General features: G+C 40.9%; 1 protein-coding gene across 10 annotated transcripts in view; it reads right to left on the bottom strand.

Moving 5' to 3' along the window:
- stxbp5l (syntaxin binding protein 5L) overlaps window positions 1–19141 on the bottom strand; it is a 126697-nt gene that overhangs the window by 88549 nt on the left and 19007 nt on the right. For all 10 annotated transcript variants that reach the window (XM_070976415.1, XM_070976418.1, XM_070976416.1 and 7 more), the window contains exon 2: window positions 18096–18193. In XM_070976415.1, the coding sequence (XP_070832516.1) occupies window positions 18096–18193 (98 nt within the window). The remainder of the gene's footprint in view (window positions 1–18095; window positions 18194–19141) is intronic.

Raw genomic sequence — 19141 nt, 5'->3', positions numbered from 1 at the left:
CATATTTTTTTGCCAGATTTCATGTTTTCCGCATCTGATCATGTGGTGGTCGAATAAAATTTCAACATTTCAGTGTGAAAATATTAAAAAATGTAATGAATATCAGTGAATTTGATGTAGCATAACATTATTTTTTATCAAACAGATCGTGTGACGGAGGTTACTCTCATATTCAGGCTACACTCTTCCTTGTTTACACTGTTTACACAGAAAGGGATGTAGCTTTTTCGATTTATTCCAACAGAATATCTGACACATACAGCTGCAAAGTCTTCATTGAACTTGCATCTTGCATCTGCTGACGTGGTAGCACTTCTGAGTGCGTGTTGAGGTGATGAGCTCTTGCTAGCACACTGCCCCTCTTTCTCTCTCAGAGGGTGACTTCAACATGACTCTGAGTGTTTGTGTGACAAGACATAGCAGCATAGTTTTTTCTGTTCATTCGGCACTGAGAAAAAATGCTTACAAAGGAAAGGAAAAATCTGACTTTTAGAAGTTGCATCCACATTTTGGCAATTTCCACGATGTTCTGCGTTTTACAGTTGATTCAGTTTTTATTATCAATTCTGTTCATGTTTTCTGCATCACGAAAACTGAAAAGAGTGCTATGCGATACTGACGGCCAACCAGGGATTTGCACAAGCAACAAGATGCAACCTTAATGGATTTCAAAGACTGAACACTTTCTGCATTAGAAACTCGCTACCGTATACAACTAAAAGCCCTGACTTATCATTTTTATTGAAATCCTACAGTGCCGTTTTTGTCTTTGTTTTTTAGCAGGCTGCAGCAAGACAGAAGTTGATGTCCTACTTTCTCTGTTCTCATCTGAAGTCTTCATCTCTGCTTTTCTCTCGCTCGGTCGCTCTCTCTTCTCTTTCTCCTTTACTACTCGTTCCCCCCATTCTCTTTCTATCTCTTCCTCTGTGTCTTTTAGTAGCTGCTTTGAAATCTAAACTGTATGGTTGACAAATGGTGAGTCACAATGTGGGAAGATAAATCAGCCCAACTCTGCAACACTGCCAAGAACCTATCTCTCTTTCCATCCACTTTCTCTCCTCCTCTCCTTGCAGGCGTCTTTGCGTTCACCCTTGTGTTCACACATGCACACCTACACCAATCGCCTGCTAGCAGTTGGAGGCGTGCATCCTTTTCAAAAGGAGCCTACAACACCCCTCTCTCTTGCTTTTTCTCTCACTCGCAGGCACGCTAAAGTGCACGCACAATACATGTTTTGAATGTGCGCGTGGCGACACGTAAACACACAAACGCAACACTGAGCTTGTCACATTGTTGGCATGTCAGTCTCTATAAAGCTGCAGGCAGTATTACAGAAGAGATTAGAGCTCTGTTATAATGAGGCATAATTCATTCATCCCAGAAACTACAAATGTTTGGAAAAACCTTACACCCAATATCCTGTTTAAATAGAGGGAAGCAAGAGGGAAGGAAGGAAGGAACATTGGAAGGAATAAATAGAGAAGTGGAAGTGAGACAAAAGCATTCAACACAGACAAACAGCTACAAATAATATCACACTGATTAATGGAAAAAAATATCTAGAATATGTGTATAAGGAGAGACAGAAAGAAAGGGGAGGAGGGACGATGCAATAAATATAATGTGCTCATTATGTCATTAAAGTAGTCATATTTAACATTCAAAAGAGAAGATGGAAGTCAACAATATGATGGTGATGATGGATGACAACACCTTCAATGGTAATTGTGATGAATATCAGCCAAGATGGTAATGACAGTGAGTCAAGTATCACTGATAGCTCATTATGGTCCAGATGACCTTGCTGATAGCGGGAGAATTCCTGACACTGATCCTTATCCCTTACAAATCTCATACTGCTTCGACCCTGGGTGCGCAAAGTCAATCAAATCTGACCTTTAAAGCTTTTAAACCGCATGCAGAATACTGTTTTCATTAAAGGTCCACAAAACAAAAAAATATAAAGTCACAAAGACTGTTTTACAGTCAGAATGCATCAGATTACTGCACTAATTAACAAACTGACACTTCATTCAGGAAACGGAAAGTTGATTGGCCCGAGAAACAAGTGGATCAATATTTGCTCATGCGCATGTTTGTTGGGCTCCTGCGCTATGGGCACACACAATCATCACCTCCGATCTAATCAGTCAGCAACACAGCAGCCCACAGAAATTTCCATTTAGAAGGAATTCGCTCTCACTCAGTTCCTCTGCTCTTCAACGCATTCTGCCCACATCAACCACACCACTGTTTTGCTCTCTCTCACCCCTTTACATCCTCTTCTTTTAGGTTTCTTTTCCCTTTTTTCCTCTTTCACAGCCTGACCCTGTAGTATCCTCTTATCTGTCACTGGGAATTTGTTTCTGCCTGATCTTCCTATTTTATCATTTCTCGTCATCATTCGGAGGCCAGAAGAGCAGATAAAATAGCCGCCTATCAGTCCAAGCATGGGATAAAGGAGCCACGGGAAATAGCAGCAATTGCCATGTGTTCCTGCCTATCTACACTCTGCTCTCTGCTGCTGAGGTATGACTGGCATAAAAGATGGTGTGGTATTAAGTCACAAAAATTCAAAAGGCTGCACCAACATACAAACCACAGGTGGTAAAAAAAGACTAGTACAGAGATCATGTATAGCTCATGTTGTGATTGTGATTGTCTCTCACTTGTAACTAGCTCTGTTTTAGAGCACAGTCCCAAACATTTTTAAATGTTGGTTGGCAGACAGACAGCAGGAACCCATAAAGAAACCATCCATCCATTTTCTATACCCGACCATTCCTTTCAGGGTTGCGGGGGGGCTGGAGCCTATCCCAGCTGTCATTGGGTGGAAGACGGGGTACACCCTGAACCGGTCGCCAGTCGATTGCAGGGCAACATACAAAGAAATACAACCATTCACGCTCACACTCACACCTAAGGACAATTAAGAGTCACCAATTAACCTAATGAGCATGTTTTTGGTCTGTGGGAGGAAGCCGGAGTGCCTGAAGAGGACCCACACATGCACGGGAAGAACATGCAAACTACATGCTGCACCACCATGCAGAAAGAAACCAATCAAACAAAATCAAGCTTTACCTTCTGAGCTGATTGTCTTACAATTTGTCAGTATAAGCATGTTTCACCAGTACACTTTGCAAACTGTCTTGTTTAGAAATCAAAACCTTAAAGGTGTCACAGAAAGGCAAATCCATAGATTTGTCCAATCAAAGGTAATTTGAGGTGACTACCTAATCCTTCCATCATATGAAGCCACTATGTTTGCTTGTGCCATCATAGCTGGCAGAACAACATCATGAGTTGTAGGTGTGTGTTTGGATGTCAGCTAGCAAAAACTTTGTTTACATTTCCAAAACAGCATGGTCAATTTATTCATTTCTCCCACATCCTCCACCTACTGATCCAACAACGCAGGTGGGGAGGTGTGGGTGAAGGCCAACAGTCCAGTACAACTGTATTGTGGGTGGTATCCAGTTACAAATCGCTATGGTTTTCCAGAGGCCCCATGCTCACTAAGGTACAGCGACTTTTGAGCGATCAAATCCCTGAGAAATTTGATGAAATCCCTCAAAATTACATCGACCCCAGCATAATCCCTTTCACTCAGAAAAGGTCACATTACAGAAGCTAAACATGCTCCAACTGCCGTTTCACTGGGACTTTGAACAATTTTAAATAAACTACCTGTGCTTTACTGTATCTGAGTGCTGAGATCATGTCCCATTAAACAGATTGCACAGGTGGTTTCAGAGCATTTCAATCCTGTGGAACAGAAAAACAATGTAATTTATTATCTGATGAAAAGTTATGACTTGAAGCTTTAAGAAATAATAAACTGTGTCAGTGACAGGCTCCATCTACTTTTCAAATGAATACGTGCTGTTTTTCTCACATGTTTTTCCTGCTTTAGCTTGCACTACCTCCTCCAACCTTCCTCATTCCCCTCACACTACTGCATCTCTATCACATCTGTCCTCCCCTGACAAAGATGATCAGAAAACTGTGTCCATCTCTAGCACCTGCAGTCCATTTGGCCAAACAACCGCAGACTTGTGACGGGGAAGGAAAACCAGAAAAACAACAACAAAAGTCCTTTTGTCTTCACAAGCAGATGTCTAGACAAAACGCCTGGACAGCTCAGTGGCTGACTGCTTCGGGCCCAAGCGATGAGGTGAGGAATCAAATTAACAAGGGAGGCAGCTGGCATCAGTAAAGCCCTTTGGCTAGGGTCTGTTGTTTAGGTGATAGACAGGATGAATTAATGAGATATGATGTGCTACGCTGCACTGTCTCACCTTGTTACACTGTGATGACGGTCACAGCACCTTTTCAGTGCCCACCAAGGACACATCTTTGGTATTCTCTTCATTAGAGCCATAACAAGCAACAGTATTATGTGTGGAATGCATGTCCTTGTAAAATAAACCAAAGGATCCTCTGCTCTTTTAGCCCACTGATCCATATCTATCCTTTTTTGTCTTCTTTGAGACTATTATCATAGGGATGACCACTATCTTTTGGGATATCATACTTGAGCAGTATATTGTTGTTGATATTATACAAATAACTTCTGCATATGATTTCCAGGGTCTCCTTTATCTGATAAATGGATGGTCATGCCACATCTGGGCTGTCCACAGGAGACGTTTGTGTTAATGTGCCCATGGCAACATCACAGACTCAATTCTCTCTTTTTTATGCACCATCACAGTCTCTAGTTTTCTTGTGGAGGAGTGCACATTGGAAAATGGGAGAAGAACACAAGGTGGATATGCAGTGACCAAACCTGTAGCCCTTTAGCGATGAAGACAACACTGCATTGAATCAGCTCATTTCTTCCCCCTGTACTTGATGGGGTAAAAACAGTCCCTTTAACTACAGTTGGCTTTGGTATTTGCTATGGGTGGGAAATTCATAATGTTGGCTTGGAGTGATCCTCTTTCCTCTTCCACAAGATTTTATATGATAATAACAATATACAATATATTGTGATGTATTCAAATTTCTGAAAAGGCTTTCCAGAAAATAACCAGAGTGTCCTGGTGAGGTTGCAGATTGCAACCAAATGAACATCCCTTGCCTCACCTCTCCCTTTCCCTTTCCAAGCATGTAGGACAACCTATGGTGGCTGCAAGACTGTGAAAGGCGTTCTCTGGAGGCTGTGTTTCATTTGTCTATTCAGGGCTACTGTAGAAACATGGCATTGCAGCAACAGACTCCATTAAGGGGACATGCTCCATCTGTAGATATTAAGAGCTCATTCTAAGCTAAGAAAAGCACAACGATTCTTTTTACCAAGGGATCATACACTAATGAAAACAGAAATATGAATATAATATTACATGTCTTCCATTACACACTGGTCCTTTAATTGACAAGCATGACAATCTCCTAAAATTTGTTAGACTGCTTAAAAGGGGGAGGAATTGTTCAAAAGCTATCCCTCAATATTGTGTTTATTTCCTCTTTTCAATTTCACTGTAATGAAACACAGACATAGATCTCACAGTCCTATCCTCCATTGTGTTGCAATGCACAGTGTTTTCCATGTGACATCACTGGGCACTGAGATAAGAATGCAGAGTAGCTCTTTGTGTCTTATCTGTCACACAGCCTCCAAAACACCAACATCCTTCAATTTTTTCAGTCAGTGTCTCCGTATGCTTTCTCTGCCTCTGATGAAGTGAGCTAGGCATTACGTAATGTGTCTACACGTGGGGACACAGTGGTAAAACCAAGCTCAGTATGCATACATTCACACACCTCCGCACCATCACGTGGAGTAAACATAAGTCCCAACATGCCAAATCATATAATTCAAAGGGACATGTAATCTGATCTAATTAAAGACTTAAAGATTACATGAACCATTGCATCGGCAGTGCAGCTGATTGCATTTGCAGAAATTCTTTGCAGTTTGTGATAACGGCATGGCTGCCATACAGTCAAATGCTCATTTTATTTGCATACTTCCTACTAAAATATAAACATTGAAAATTAAACCATCCTAAAGATTAGAGGGCACTGAATACAGTGCATCTTGAAGATGGAATCAACTGTAATTAAAACTGAGGCAGCTTAAAAATGAGCGTACTTTACTGCGTGGGCATAATTCTAAATCAATTAAAAGAGGTTCATCAAACAGAAACTACACAAGGGACAGCAGAGTAATCTGATAACTTGTGGTCAACCTCCAATTTGGTAAATCAGTCCATGGGACATTGTGCAGGTACACTTTTGTTGGCAGAGGCAAGTGGAGCATCAGTATACTTTAACAGAAATTCTAGTTCACTGTGCGCTGTTATCCCCATATTTAACGAGTAACGATACGTTGACTATTCAGAACAGCTATGAACACTGCTGCCCTCTGACATGGTCTGATAACACTAAATACAAGCTATCTATTTTCAATCATAACCAAGACTTTAGATATGCAGGAGTACTCGAAAGACACCATGAGGACACCAGAAGACAACTGATGGGACAGTTATAAGGGGGTTAGTGAAAATATAATATTAAATGATCTTGCATTTTTTATGGAAGTGTATAATTGTTTACAACGTGTCAGCCTCCAACACTTGTGTTGATTTACACTGCATATGAAACTGTGTAGAATAATATGGACAAGAGCACAGACGTGTGTGTGGTTATTTTGCCACAGTCTGGTGCTGGTCGCACAAATTCAGCTGATGGATCTGCTGTGCATAATTGCAGCTTGACAATGTGCCTCACTGCAATTACAGACTGCAGATGGATCACAGACCTGCTGTTAATCAGCTGAAAAGGGAAATGCCTAATTGTGAAAATGCCATTTGTGCTGCACCTTGCACTGCGCTTTGCACTGCGTGCTTCCACAAAAATAGAGCTGCACAGTGCGCCATTGACTTTCAGCCTCTGCCGTACCTTCATTCCATTCTCTTTCTCTGGACCTTGTACTTTGTACCCACTCCGGCCACCTGTTAATGGCATGAAACACATAAATGCCTCTTTTTACACTTCCTTTCATTTCCATTTCAAGCTCCTCTCAGCTGGAGGGTACAGATTTCAGTCCAAGGCATGTTACTGAATTCACAGTGGGACATTTCTCCAAAAAACAGTAGTAGACTTTCACTGTTTGTTTGTGTGTAGGCAAATGTGAGTGTGCACAGCATCATGCGCCAGAGGGCCGATGAGTAACACTCTTACTTTACTCAGAAACAAAATACTATTTCATTTCAAGTCCATCCATCCATTTTCTATGCCGCTTATCCCTTTCGGGGTCGCGGGGGGGCCGGAGCCTATCTCGGCTGTCAATGGGCGAGAGGCGGGGTACACCCTGGACTGGTTGCCAGCCGATCGCAGGGCACAAACACACAACCATTCACACTCACACTCACACCTAGGGTCACCAATCAACCTAATGAGCATGTTTTTGGTCTGTGGGAGGAAGCCGGAGTGCCCGGAGAGAACCCACGCATGCACAGGAAGAACATGCAAACTTCACACAGAAAGGCCTGACCCGGGAATCGAACCTGTGACCTGCTTGCTGTGAGGCACGCGCACTACCTGCTGCGCCACCGTGCAGCTCATTTCAAGTCCTCATACCTAAATGTCAAAGTTAGAAGCCACTGTCTTGGAAAATGACTAATGATTTTTCAAAAACAGGCCTTAAGAGCAGGCTACTGAAACTTGAATTTGATGGTCGTGGGACTTTTGTCTATGTTTCAACTATAAGATGAAATTAAATAAATCAATTGCTTGTGTTTCTATCTGCCACTCCCATCCCTACTTTTTCTAAAATTTCTCAGTTGCTACAATAATCACCGAAGCTGTCAGTGACCTTTGTGTGGTAAAGGTTAGCAAGCAGTCTTTACACATCAGATAAATGCAAAGGTCAGCCTGGCTGCTCTACCCCAGGTGACACCCTTTTTCTTGGAAAACTACACATTTGTGTTGTTGGATAAAAAATCTGTTTGTGTTATCTGACCAGCTTTGATACAGTATGTATTCACACAAACCTGTGCAGAAGTCCTACTCAAGACAGAGCAAACAAAGCATAGTGCAAATGGTGGTACTAACCTATTAAACTAAAAGCACTTTGAGTTTCAAACCAACAGCTGGATCTATAAACAGAATAGGGCTGCAACGAATGATTATTTTCATTATCAATTACTCTGCTGATTATTTTCAGAATAAATAAACTAGTTTAGTATATATATATTTTTTTAAAAATGGTGAAAAATGCTCATCAGAATTTCCCAGAGGTGAACTCTGGTGACTTTAAATTTCTTCTTTTGTCCAACCAACAGTGCAAAACGAAAAAAAAAAGTAGCAAATCCTTAAATTTTAGGAGTGGGAACCAGCAAACATTTGACATTTTTGGCTGAAAAATGACTGAACTTTTAATTGATTATCAAAATATTTAGCAATTAATTTCCTTTTGATGCTTTTCTCCATGTATGATTGGTAAGACAAATCATTTAAAAAGCCCTTGATCTTTTATTTTAAGTTGACAAACATGACTTGCTGTACAGCCAACTGATTTTTCTGGTATGAAACTCTAGATGAATTGAAAATGTCTAAGTTTTGCAATGTATCATTTAGCAGCACTGTGAATGTATACCAGTGGCATTTCCTACAGTATTCTCAGTGCTGCTATGAATAGGCAGCTGACCTTTCATTCCTCGACTACCTCGTCATCCCTAGCAGATTGGATGAAGGACCAAAGAGCAAAGACTGGCAACCCCAGGGGGATTAGGAGGGTAGGGACAAAGAACATGACGAGGATAAGGATGAAGAAGATGAGGAGTATGTAAATAATTGTAGAATATGTTATTCTCAGTTTGACCAAAAGCCAAATCTAATATCAAACATAACCCCAATGAGTACAAATGCCACAGCGAACAACAACAAATAAGCAGTAAGCTGGGATATGACTTTAAATTTTAAATCTTTGCAGTCCTCCATGTGTAAAGTTGCAGGCTTTATGGTTTCTTCTATATAATTGTTTTAAATTCCTCCTATGAATTCTGCATCATACAGAACATTTATACATTTAGCAGCTTTCTGCAAATCTCTCTACACAGAGTATTCTAATTTGCATCACGACAAAAGACAATGGGGCTTCACCTCCTCCAGCTGCTATTTAACACTTCAGTGGCTAAAGATGAAATGAATGCAATCAAGCTCTTCTGAAACTATTTTCATACATAGAAAGACTACGGATCCACTGCCTCCCACGCCTCCACATAATTGTGTAAGAATTGTGCAAAATTTTGACATCACTGCATCTTGACCACGTAATTGTGAAATGTTGGGATACCACAAATTAATGACCACCATGGAGAGGATCTAAAAGCCTCTGGAACTCTATTGTGTGTGCCACTAGGTCATATTTGTTAGAAGGTATGAGGTATTGCATTACACCACAAAAAAGCAAATGACTGCCCTTGTTCAAGCACATAGTGAACACTGTCTGAGTCCCATGTGACACTGGATGGTGGAGAAACTGAACAACAAAAAAAGCTTTTGGTAACTTGCCTGGTAAGTGGCATAGGCAAAAGAAGTATTGTCGACAGAGAGTCTAATAAAACCATGGTTTTAAACCAGTTATAGCACAACAATCACAAATTGCAGCAATCGGTTATAATTATTGTGACAGTAACATGCTGTGAGTTATATGATGTTACATGAAGCCATATCATTATGTCACTCAGACCTCCAGCTGCTGTGATTGCACTGTCCACAGACTTCCCTATGCAATCTGGGCAGATTTTCAGAAACAACATTTCATCAAGTCTCTCTCTAGCCCACACACGCACGCACGCACACACAGAAATATAGCATCTTTAGAACTTTAAGAGCAATAGAGTCAGACTACATGCACTTGCCACAGACTTCAGAGCAGATAGCTGTCTGAAAAATGAAAAAATGTGCGCATGTGTGTGCTTGTGTGAGCATGGGTACACAATATTGTGCAAGAGATGAGCTGCACTCCTCATAGCCAAGATAAGTGAACTGTATAAATCACATCAACATTCTTGCAACACAGCCATCATTTTAAAAAGAGAGAAGTAAGGATGGCACGAAAAGAGATGGAAGAGGGTTAGAGATTACAACAAGAAAGAGTAAAGGAGATGGGTATTCGCATCATGCCTGTAAAGTACTGTGCATACAATACAAAATGGGAAGATCATGGGGGCAAAATCAGACAGAAAGAGAGAGACAGAAAGAAGGCCTTAAGAGTACTGGGTGTAGAGATGTAAAAGGCAGAGGGAAAAAAATGAATGAAGAGTAACACAAAGTAAAGAGAAATTAGAGAAACAGAGGTCAAGACAGGTCAGAGGGGAAAGACATAGAGCAAGAACAGAGAGAAATCCTCCAAATACCTTGCCTCTCAATGGGACATAAAAAACCACTGCGGTTAAAGCTTGTCATCATGAGAGAGAGAAACAAGAGTGGCCATTGGCTGCTTCTCCTTCCACCTCTGAATGGTACTGAAGATGGGTTCATTACATAGCAGGAACAGAATGAGTGGTCTTCCAACCAAACCAGACCTATCAGAGTTAATGGAACCCCGAGGAGGGATGAGGACTAATTAAAAGATGGAGGGACAAAGAAGAGAAAATGAGACCACTAAAACACCACAGTTGCAAGCTTGCGGATTTAGCCTATTTAGCAAATATATGTTAAGGTAAATGGACTGTATTTGTATAGCGATTTTCTAGTCTGAAGACCACTCAAAGCACTTTTACAACTCAAGTCTGCATTCACCCATTCATGCACACATTCATACAGTAGCTAAGCCACCTGTTCATTATGAGCGTTATCCACTCACACACCAATGGCACAGCATCAGGGGCAGTTTTGGGGTTCAGTATCTTGCCCAAGGATACTTCGGCATGTGGACTGCCAAGGCCAGGAATTGAACCACCGAGATTCTGATTGGTGGAGACCGCTCTACCTCCTGAGCCCCAACCGCCCCAAAGGTAAGGTAAGGTTAAGGTAACATGATACTGACACAACAGCAGTGAAAGAAGTTACTATCTGCATATTATGCAGAAGTGCATATTATGTAAAGTAACAGACAACAAAGAGGTTTTAGCTCAATAGCTTAGCCGTTCTGTCCTGCTACCTGAGCTGCACTTCTGTTTGTTTGCTCACCTTTGGTACCAGTAAAAACTGCCATAGCTCTAGTTAACAAATAGAGGGCTGCAAATCCTATTAGGTGAAATTCAATCAAGACCAAGTGAGTCACTGGGCACGACTGTACATGTCTTGTTGTGATTATGTGTGCATGTGCTCATATCCATGGCAACGGGCGTGTTGATAATGAGCTCAAGTTTGAAAACAGAGTTAGTGCTTAACAGTGGTAACAGAAATTATGCAAATAGAACATGGTGTGTGCAAATACACCCACCTCTCTTGATCTGGATAGCACCTGATTATGGCACTGACCACCTTCTGTAATAGCTGAGCTACTGAAAACAAAAAAGTCCTGCAGGCCTGCTCTCACAGCCAGCAAAGCCAATGACACAGTGTGACAACAATGAATGCATAATGGATGACTGTCTGATGGTATTGTTTGTCTAACTAGTGCTGCAAAGCTGTCCCGTCACACATGCTGTAAGACTGTGTGATTAAAAATGGACTGTAACAGTAGCTGTGTGTTTACACAGAGTGACCTCCTCCCATTGTCCACTCAAGCTCCACTGGCCAAATTAGGTTTGCTAATTGCTTGCTGCTGGTCATTGGATAAACCTGTGTCTATCGATGAGAGAATTCCTCCCCAAAAGTAATGCTGCACTCCCTATCTTACCTAGCAACAAGCAGAAGACTGTTGTCGATGCTGGCTATCTTATCTCGATTACTCAGCAGTGTCAACAAATTTCTGGCAGGGCGACAGTCTTGCAATGCCATGAGTTGATAGAGGAGAACATGCAGTATCAGCTTAAGTCAAGTCTATTGATTAACTCAGTGTTGATATCACATCCAGAGACATTACGAATCAGGATCAAAGATATTTAACACAGCTTACAGTGTCATGTTTCAGCACTATTCACACTTAGCCAGTTTATTAGGTACACATGCACTACCTAAAGCTAATGTAGTCGGACACAATAGCCCTGCAATAAATCCTTCTGTCATGAAGGCTCTATTGTTCCGTTTCTGTTGAAACTGTTTTAGAGAGGTGCTGATTCAACATTATGGTCATTTTAGCACTTTAGCTTATAAACTGGCAACTGAGTGCATATTGAGATGGGCACATTGGGTTGAGTGTGTCAAAACTCTTAAATCAAGATAAGTGCTCAGAAACACAAGCATTAACAGTCTGCCCACTTTTGAATGCATGATCCTGGATGAAACGAACCGTGTTCTGCTATGATACCTCACATCAAACAGAACTCTTAATATGAGGGAAAATAAACTTAAATAACTCATTATGGTTTTAATAAAGATTTGCTTGGAATCCCAACAATAGAACAACAACAGAATATAAAACAGAGATGTGTGATGATCCTATCAGCACATTCTGATTCTCCTGAAAGGTAATAAACAAAAATATTGAAGTGTCACCAAACCATTGTAATATCTCAAAAAGAATCTGGCAATGATTTACAGTATTGCTGTTAAAATGATACATTGTTGCGGACAAACCAAATGTCTCCAGTCAAGATGTACTCTCGCCCCTCAAAGGTTTTCTTTAGCCCTTTTTGCATTTTTACATATTGGCCATCCAAGTAGTTTTCCTGGCTATTTGCAGGCTGCCTGCACAGGGTACCTTGCTAACTAGCTGCCTGAAAGTGGGTGATTCGACAGTACAGAGAGGACTCATATTTTCAGCAACATGCAGTGCTATTAGTTTGTTCAGCTGTCCCCGGGTCACAGAAATCGGAGCTGAATGAATACAACCCAGGCCCGGTTGCTTTGGTGCCAGGTCTTCAAAGACTAGCATTGTGCGGGCAGGTTGCTTGTCCAGGTGCTTCAAAAGGTTAGAATTCCTGTTTTTCACAGTCAATAGAGACTTTGAGCAGGGGCACAATTTTACTCAAATATTCTTGACTTTCTGCTCCAAAAAAGAGAAATAGTAAGAATATCTTGACATGGAAAAATTGTCTGTCACCATCATGCATGTCCAAACATCCACGCATGATATCACATCAAATTTGGAGGATAAGTAGGAAGTGTAGACGACACATCTTTGCAGTTGGCAGAAACTAGATTACTTAGCTATATAAAAAATAAGGAGGTAATGAGCCTTTAAGTAATTGCATTTTAATTACTTAACAAAAATAATACATTAGAGTACTAATTACTGCCAAAAGTAACAGAGTTACTGAAACGTCCCAGCACTGTTAGAAACAAGCTGTTGATAATCATATGAACCCTCTTTCTGTCATCCTCCTTCCTCCCACCAGTCTTTTGCATTTCACTTTCCATCTTTCAATTCATTCCCATTCTCCTTTTCTCTGATCTGATTGACTGTTATGAGAAGTGACTGTCAGTCAGACTCTGGGCAATTCCATTACCTGAACCCTTTATTGAAACTACATCCACTTTCAGAACAGCAACACACAAACCAACACCAATAAACAGACAAACACATGCACACACACACATTTACATTTGTGCAAAGACGCACACAATATTGACACAGGTAGACGGCACACATGGATGCATACTCAGCAAGCAAATACACAGGTTTAGAAATCCATGAACACACACACACACACACACACACACACACACACACACACACACACACACACACACACAGACAAACACCTTACACACTTGTCACGTTCTTTCTCTGTTCTATTCACTCTCAATAAACTAAAATCTCAGCACATTTTGATAATGTCGCCCCAAGTAGGGGGAGGAGTGTCCTGGGAGCCCACTGCAGAGAGCCTCATTGCCAACCCACTGCGCCAACCCTGATGACATCGTCACTATGCACCATTCACCAGAGCAGGACCTGTCCTACTGTGATTGCCTCAGCTGTTCATATTAGATATGTGACATTTAGACACAATGCAGGCATTAATAATACAGTTTGAAATAAATCACTATAAAAATCTATTTGCACAACAGTCCGTACGCTGATGTATCTGTTGTGCTTTTTGATCACTGTGGAGTTCCACCCATTGCAATATCATGATTGGACATTGGGAGGTGTCATTCGGGAAATGCAAACAACATTGAATACTATGCGCAGGGTTACAGTATGTGGTTGCTTACCAATTCATACCAGGAGAAAGTTTACAGGGACAACGTATTTCATTTGTGCTTTAGAATCACAATCACACGATGCACTATCCACTCGTAGTGACGTCAGCATTAACTCATTTTATGCGTAGGCACTGACAGCACTTTGTTAATGTTTAGGAAAGATCTGTCTTAACACAGGAAAATGCAGCAGCAGGCATGATCGTTGCCAAACTTAACCAAAGAGCATTTGTTGCCTCAGTCTAACCACAGTCTGAATGTGAGCCATGGATCGTTGTGTCACAGCCCTGCACTTTGTATGCCCACCATCCACCCGGACCACCTTCCTGCGACTCCAGTGCCGTACATAAAATGGACTGTTTCATTCAAAGAAACGTTGACTCTGCACATAATCGAGGTAGCAATTACATTTGTCAGCACAACATAATTATGAATGTAAATTAATCATACATAAACATAATTTCTAGGGAGACAGGGCTGAGTTAGAATCTTGAGAGAGAATCTGCGGTTCCCACCTTGGTGACTTTCCTGCAAGAGTTACATTTTCAGACCTTAATTTCTAAAATGAAACATGACTGTTTCAACCGTCGATTACATTGTTATGTGCTGAATGCTAATGTGTTTTTTCAAACAAAGAGGTCTGATGATCAAGGAAACTCTCATACGCACCATACTCTCTCTCTCTTAGCCAACACTAAGCTGGGACTGTAGGTTATAGTGACACACGTAAACAAAGATGTCATATGGTTTGTTGGGGTCTTTCGGTGACCAGTTGCTATGTTCCTGGAAAACGGTGCCTAGCAGCATTACATATTACGAACATCATGCAGATTTCTCAGATAAAATCTATCCTGAAGCTAAAATAACTGTAAGATATCAGTGAATATAGAAAATATACAAATGAGTTTATGAGTAATTCAGCACTGTGAAGCTCTTAATGTAAGTGTTAGAATTTTGTGGATTTGGGCTTGTGGGTGTGTAATTTTTAGTTTACATAATTTAAGGATGTTTTATTCATGTCATTATTATACAGCAGAAGCTTTTCTGCCCAGAGCAGTATCTTCAACCAGTTTTTGCTGTCCTTTTATCACATCACCCTTTCTATTCTCAACAATATAATCCTGTTGCCTACTTCTCAGTACTCTAATGATACCTTTATCTCTTTCTTCCTCCCTATAACTCTATATTTCTCTACCTGCTTCCATCCCTCACTTCTTTTTCTATCCTTCAAACACCCATCAGCAATGATTTCAGCAAGTCCTCAATCTGCTGTATTCTCAATGTGCTCTGCCCAACTACCAAATCTACTGTATTCTCAGACTAACTAATGTGCATACAGTAAGCACATCTGACCAACACAACAGAACCACGTTATGCAAATACACACCCATTTATTTATTTGTTGATCTAATGTTTCCCTGATGATTTACTTGCCAGAGTGCTGTTTGTGCAGCAGAGCATGCAGCAGCATTCAACGTCAGAGAAAACACTAAACAAAATACTATGTTTGCAAAAAGGTGGTAAAGTTCTCAAGCTAAGGGGCTCAATGTTGTTTGGGAATACCAATACAATAGAAACATGCTGAAACATTTATTTTTCAGTTACAAAGTATCAATCCTACAGTAAATCTAAGATTATATTATCAAAGGCATGGGCCTTTCTTAAACTTGATCATAATGATCTTAAGCCTTCTTATGACCTCTGAGTACTCAATCTTTCTTCAGACAAAACACCAAGCCTTATTAACTACACAACCATCAGTGAAAATGAATCTGACTGGTTAATACCCACCATTAAAGAAATGCGAAAGGTAATACTCCTGCTTGGAAAGCATGTGAACACATGGCTCAGATAGGGCATACTTTATCTCAGAGCAGTTGCATTTAGCTCGCATCACTAGATAAATCACTGCAGTACCTCAACTGTAGCCAGTATCCAGGTTATTATGCATAAACTGTAAAAACACATCCATCACAGAAAATGTAAGTTTTCAGTTACATACATGTGCAGAAGGGAACAAAATGTTTTCTGACAAATCAACCAAACTCCATGAAAAAATTGATGACTCTTCTGCTGCACACAAGCACACATACCGTACATACATTAAGGCAATCACGGAGACATGCATGCCAACACACCACACACTGAATCAGGCACCTCCCACAGAGAGCCCACATAACCGCAATCTCACACAGTCGATCAATAGCGTCATTTGAATGTTTGACTTTGAGCCCATGGATATCAATACAGATTTCTTAACAAACAAAATTTATTATTTCTGTCAAATAATGATGATTTGCTGCAGTAGAACGCAGCGACTTCGTTATCATGTCAGTCGCAGCAGACAAACAGAAGAGAAAGAGACAGGTTGCTGCCTTAAATTGCTTGTTTTTACACGCTGCACCACCCTGGAGAGACTGGGTGACAAAAACAAAAATCTGGTGAAATCGTCAAATATCCTTGGTTGGCTGCGTGTGCAGCACTTACATGGTGTCGATAAAGAACAAAAGCAAAAAACAGCGCTTACTATTGTGCCACTTGTGAAATAGAAATGGAGCCTGAGACATTCCTGCAATGGCTAACACTGTGTACAGTACCAATATAGCTACAAAGGAAGGAACACAGAAAGGAGAAATGCATGAGAAAAGCTAAAGGAAGAAAACAAAGAGAGACCATGACAGAGGATGACAGGAGGACGTTCAAAGCCCTGGAAAGAAAAGAAGGAACATTCAGGCTGGCTGTGAAGGACAGAGGAAGGGTGAACTGAATAAATAAAAGCAGAAATAAGGGGGGAAAGGGTCCTCTGGACACAAGGCGATAAAGGGTGAGGCTGAATGAGAAACAGCAAAATAGAGAAGCGTATGTATCTGAGAGCATGCGATTGAGAGAGCGAGAGAAAGAGAGAGAGAGAGAGAGTCAGTGAAAGGCCGCATGGGAGCAGAGGAAGGTGTGTGCAGCATGTCAATACAAATGCTAAGTCACTCAAGGGCTTCCATCCAGGTGAAATCTCAGCCTCACTTCACAGTCAGACGTTCTTTCAAGAGATGTAGAGAAAAGGATGGATTAAGAGGGAGTGAGAAGTGAAGCATATCAAATATCTACATTTAGCTGAGCTTATCACGTAATCAAGTCACATTTTTGTCTCTTTTCTCGAGCTTTTCTCACAACACCACTGTGCACCTTCACCCTTCTACTCAACATTCAGCCTCCTATTCTCCATCTATTTCTCTCATTTTCAAATATCCAAAAATTGCCACATCTTCCTCTGTCACTCTCTCCTTTTTTCTCTGTTTCTATCAGCAGAGAAATCACTCTGGCTGTCTATCTATTACCCCAGAAGGACCAGCAGTGTGGCTGCTGCGGCATCAATAATTGTTTTGTGCCTCAGCCCCAGGTTCCCTAAAGGCAAACTGGGCCCCATGGGTATTTATGAAGGTGTAATCTCCTACCTGTGTTGCACTGACATGTCCTCTCTCATCCCTGTGACCGGGTGACCCAGGGGATGGGCCACTAGATGGACAGTTCTTAGCCTGCTACATGACAGCCGAGCCACATAAAATGACAGGACTAAAAGAGAATTAGGGGTGATGGGGGAGGGGTGGGGGTAGGAACCCATTGCCTGGAGACACACTATAGCAATGCCACAGGTTTGTGTAGGAGTAGATTACAGCATAGTTCACAGAAATGGTTAACAAAGTTATCCTCATAACAATGTAGGTCATGGATTACTTAATATCTTAATGTTTACCGTAACTGTGTTTCATTATTTTTGTTTTTATAATGTACCATATCAATCAGTGGCATGTATTTACGTAAGTATAGTTTTCTAGTGTGTCTCCAGATGGAGGAAGGGTGGAAATGACCAGATGAAGGTTCAAGGATACATCCGTACGCCGCCTGATCTGGAGCCGATGGCCAGGATCTTCTGCACAGGGTCAAAGGCCAAAGCAGTGGGCTGGTAGGGAAAACCATGACGCACCGTCTGCAAGGAAAAACACAGAACAATATTTTAATTGGACAAGAAAACATTTTCAGATCATAGGGTAATTAACCGATTTTATCATTTAATGATTTGGCCTGCCCCTACAACATTCTAGGGCAGTGCATCCAGCTGGAGATTTGTCATTTTGAAAAGCTAAATATCCATTTTCCAAAACTGTGACCTTAGCTTCTGTTAAAAACTTGATGAATAAATGGTTAAAGATAATTAATCACATGAAGGACATTGTGTCAGGTGTTTACTTTTATATTGTCAGCCAACGTTTTGTCAGAATACTTTCTGTAAACTGACAACAAACATTTGTGCTTCCACTTTACTGTTTATTAACTGAGGCTGCCAAAAAAACAAGAGCTTGTAAGGATTAAAAAAGAACATTTTTCTTGTGACATTTTCATGTCTGACTGCTGTGGTGAAAGTCTAATATCTTCGTGATGCTTATTGTTTGAAACTGCAGTTGAAGCACTAATGTGTCTACTCCCCTCTTAGCACGACAACAAAAAACAATAACCACAAACAACAAATACACCCATATATATATTGTTGTAAACACACATCCCTCCTATTATTTGTATTTGTACATCATTTTAACGTTTATGGAAACAGAACACATTAAAGATGCATCTGAATTTCAATGAACTGAAAGCTTATTGAAATTCAAAAACTTAAAAACCTTTACAAGGTCAAAATCCTTCTATTAATAAAACACAGATACTTCATACTGTGTAATTAGCAAAGAAACTGCAGCTTAATGTTGCATTAGGATTGAACTCGCATCAACATTCATATGCCAAGGCCTGACTAGGCAAAACGACACCGTCTCTCACACTCCCACTCTGAGGTGCGCTGCATTCCCTGCAGTTGTCTGGTATTAGTCATGTTAAATTTCCCAGCAGTGCCTTTCTTCCAGTTATCTGCTCTGGAGGGATGTAA

Source organism: Chaetodon trifascialis, chromosome 12 (assembly GCF_039877785.1).
Source record: "Chaetodon trifascialis isolate fChaTrf1 chromosome 12, fChaTrf1.hap1, whole genome shotgun sequence".
Classification (NCBI taxonomy): domain Eukaryota; kingdom Metazoa; phylum Chordata; class Actinopteri; order Chaetodontiformes; family Chaetodontidae; genus Chaetodon; species Chaetodon trifascialis.
The sequence above is the reverse complement of the archived record's forward strand: the minus strand, read 5'-3'. Positions and strand labels throughout refer to the sequence as shown.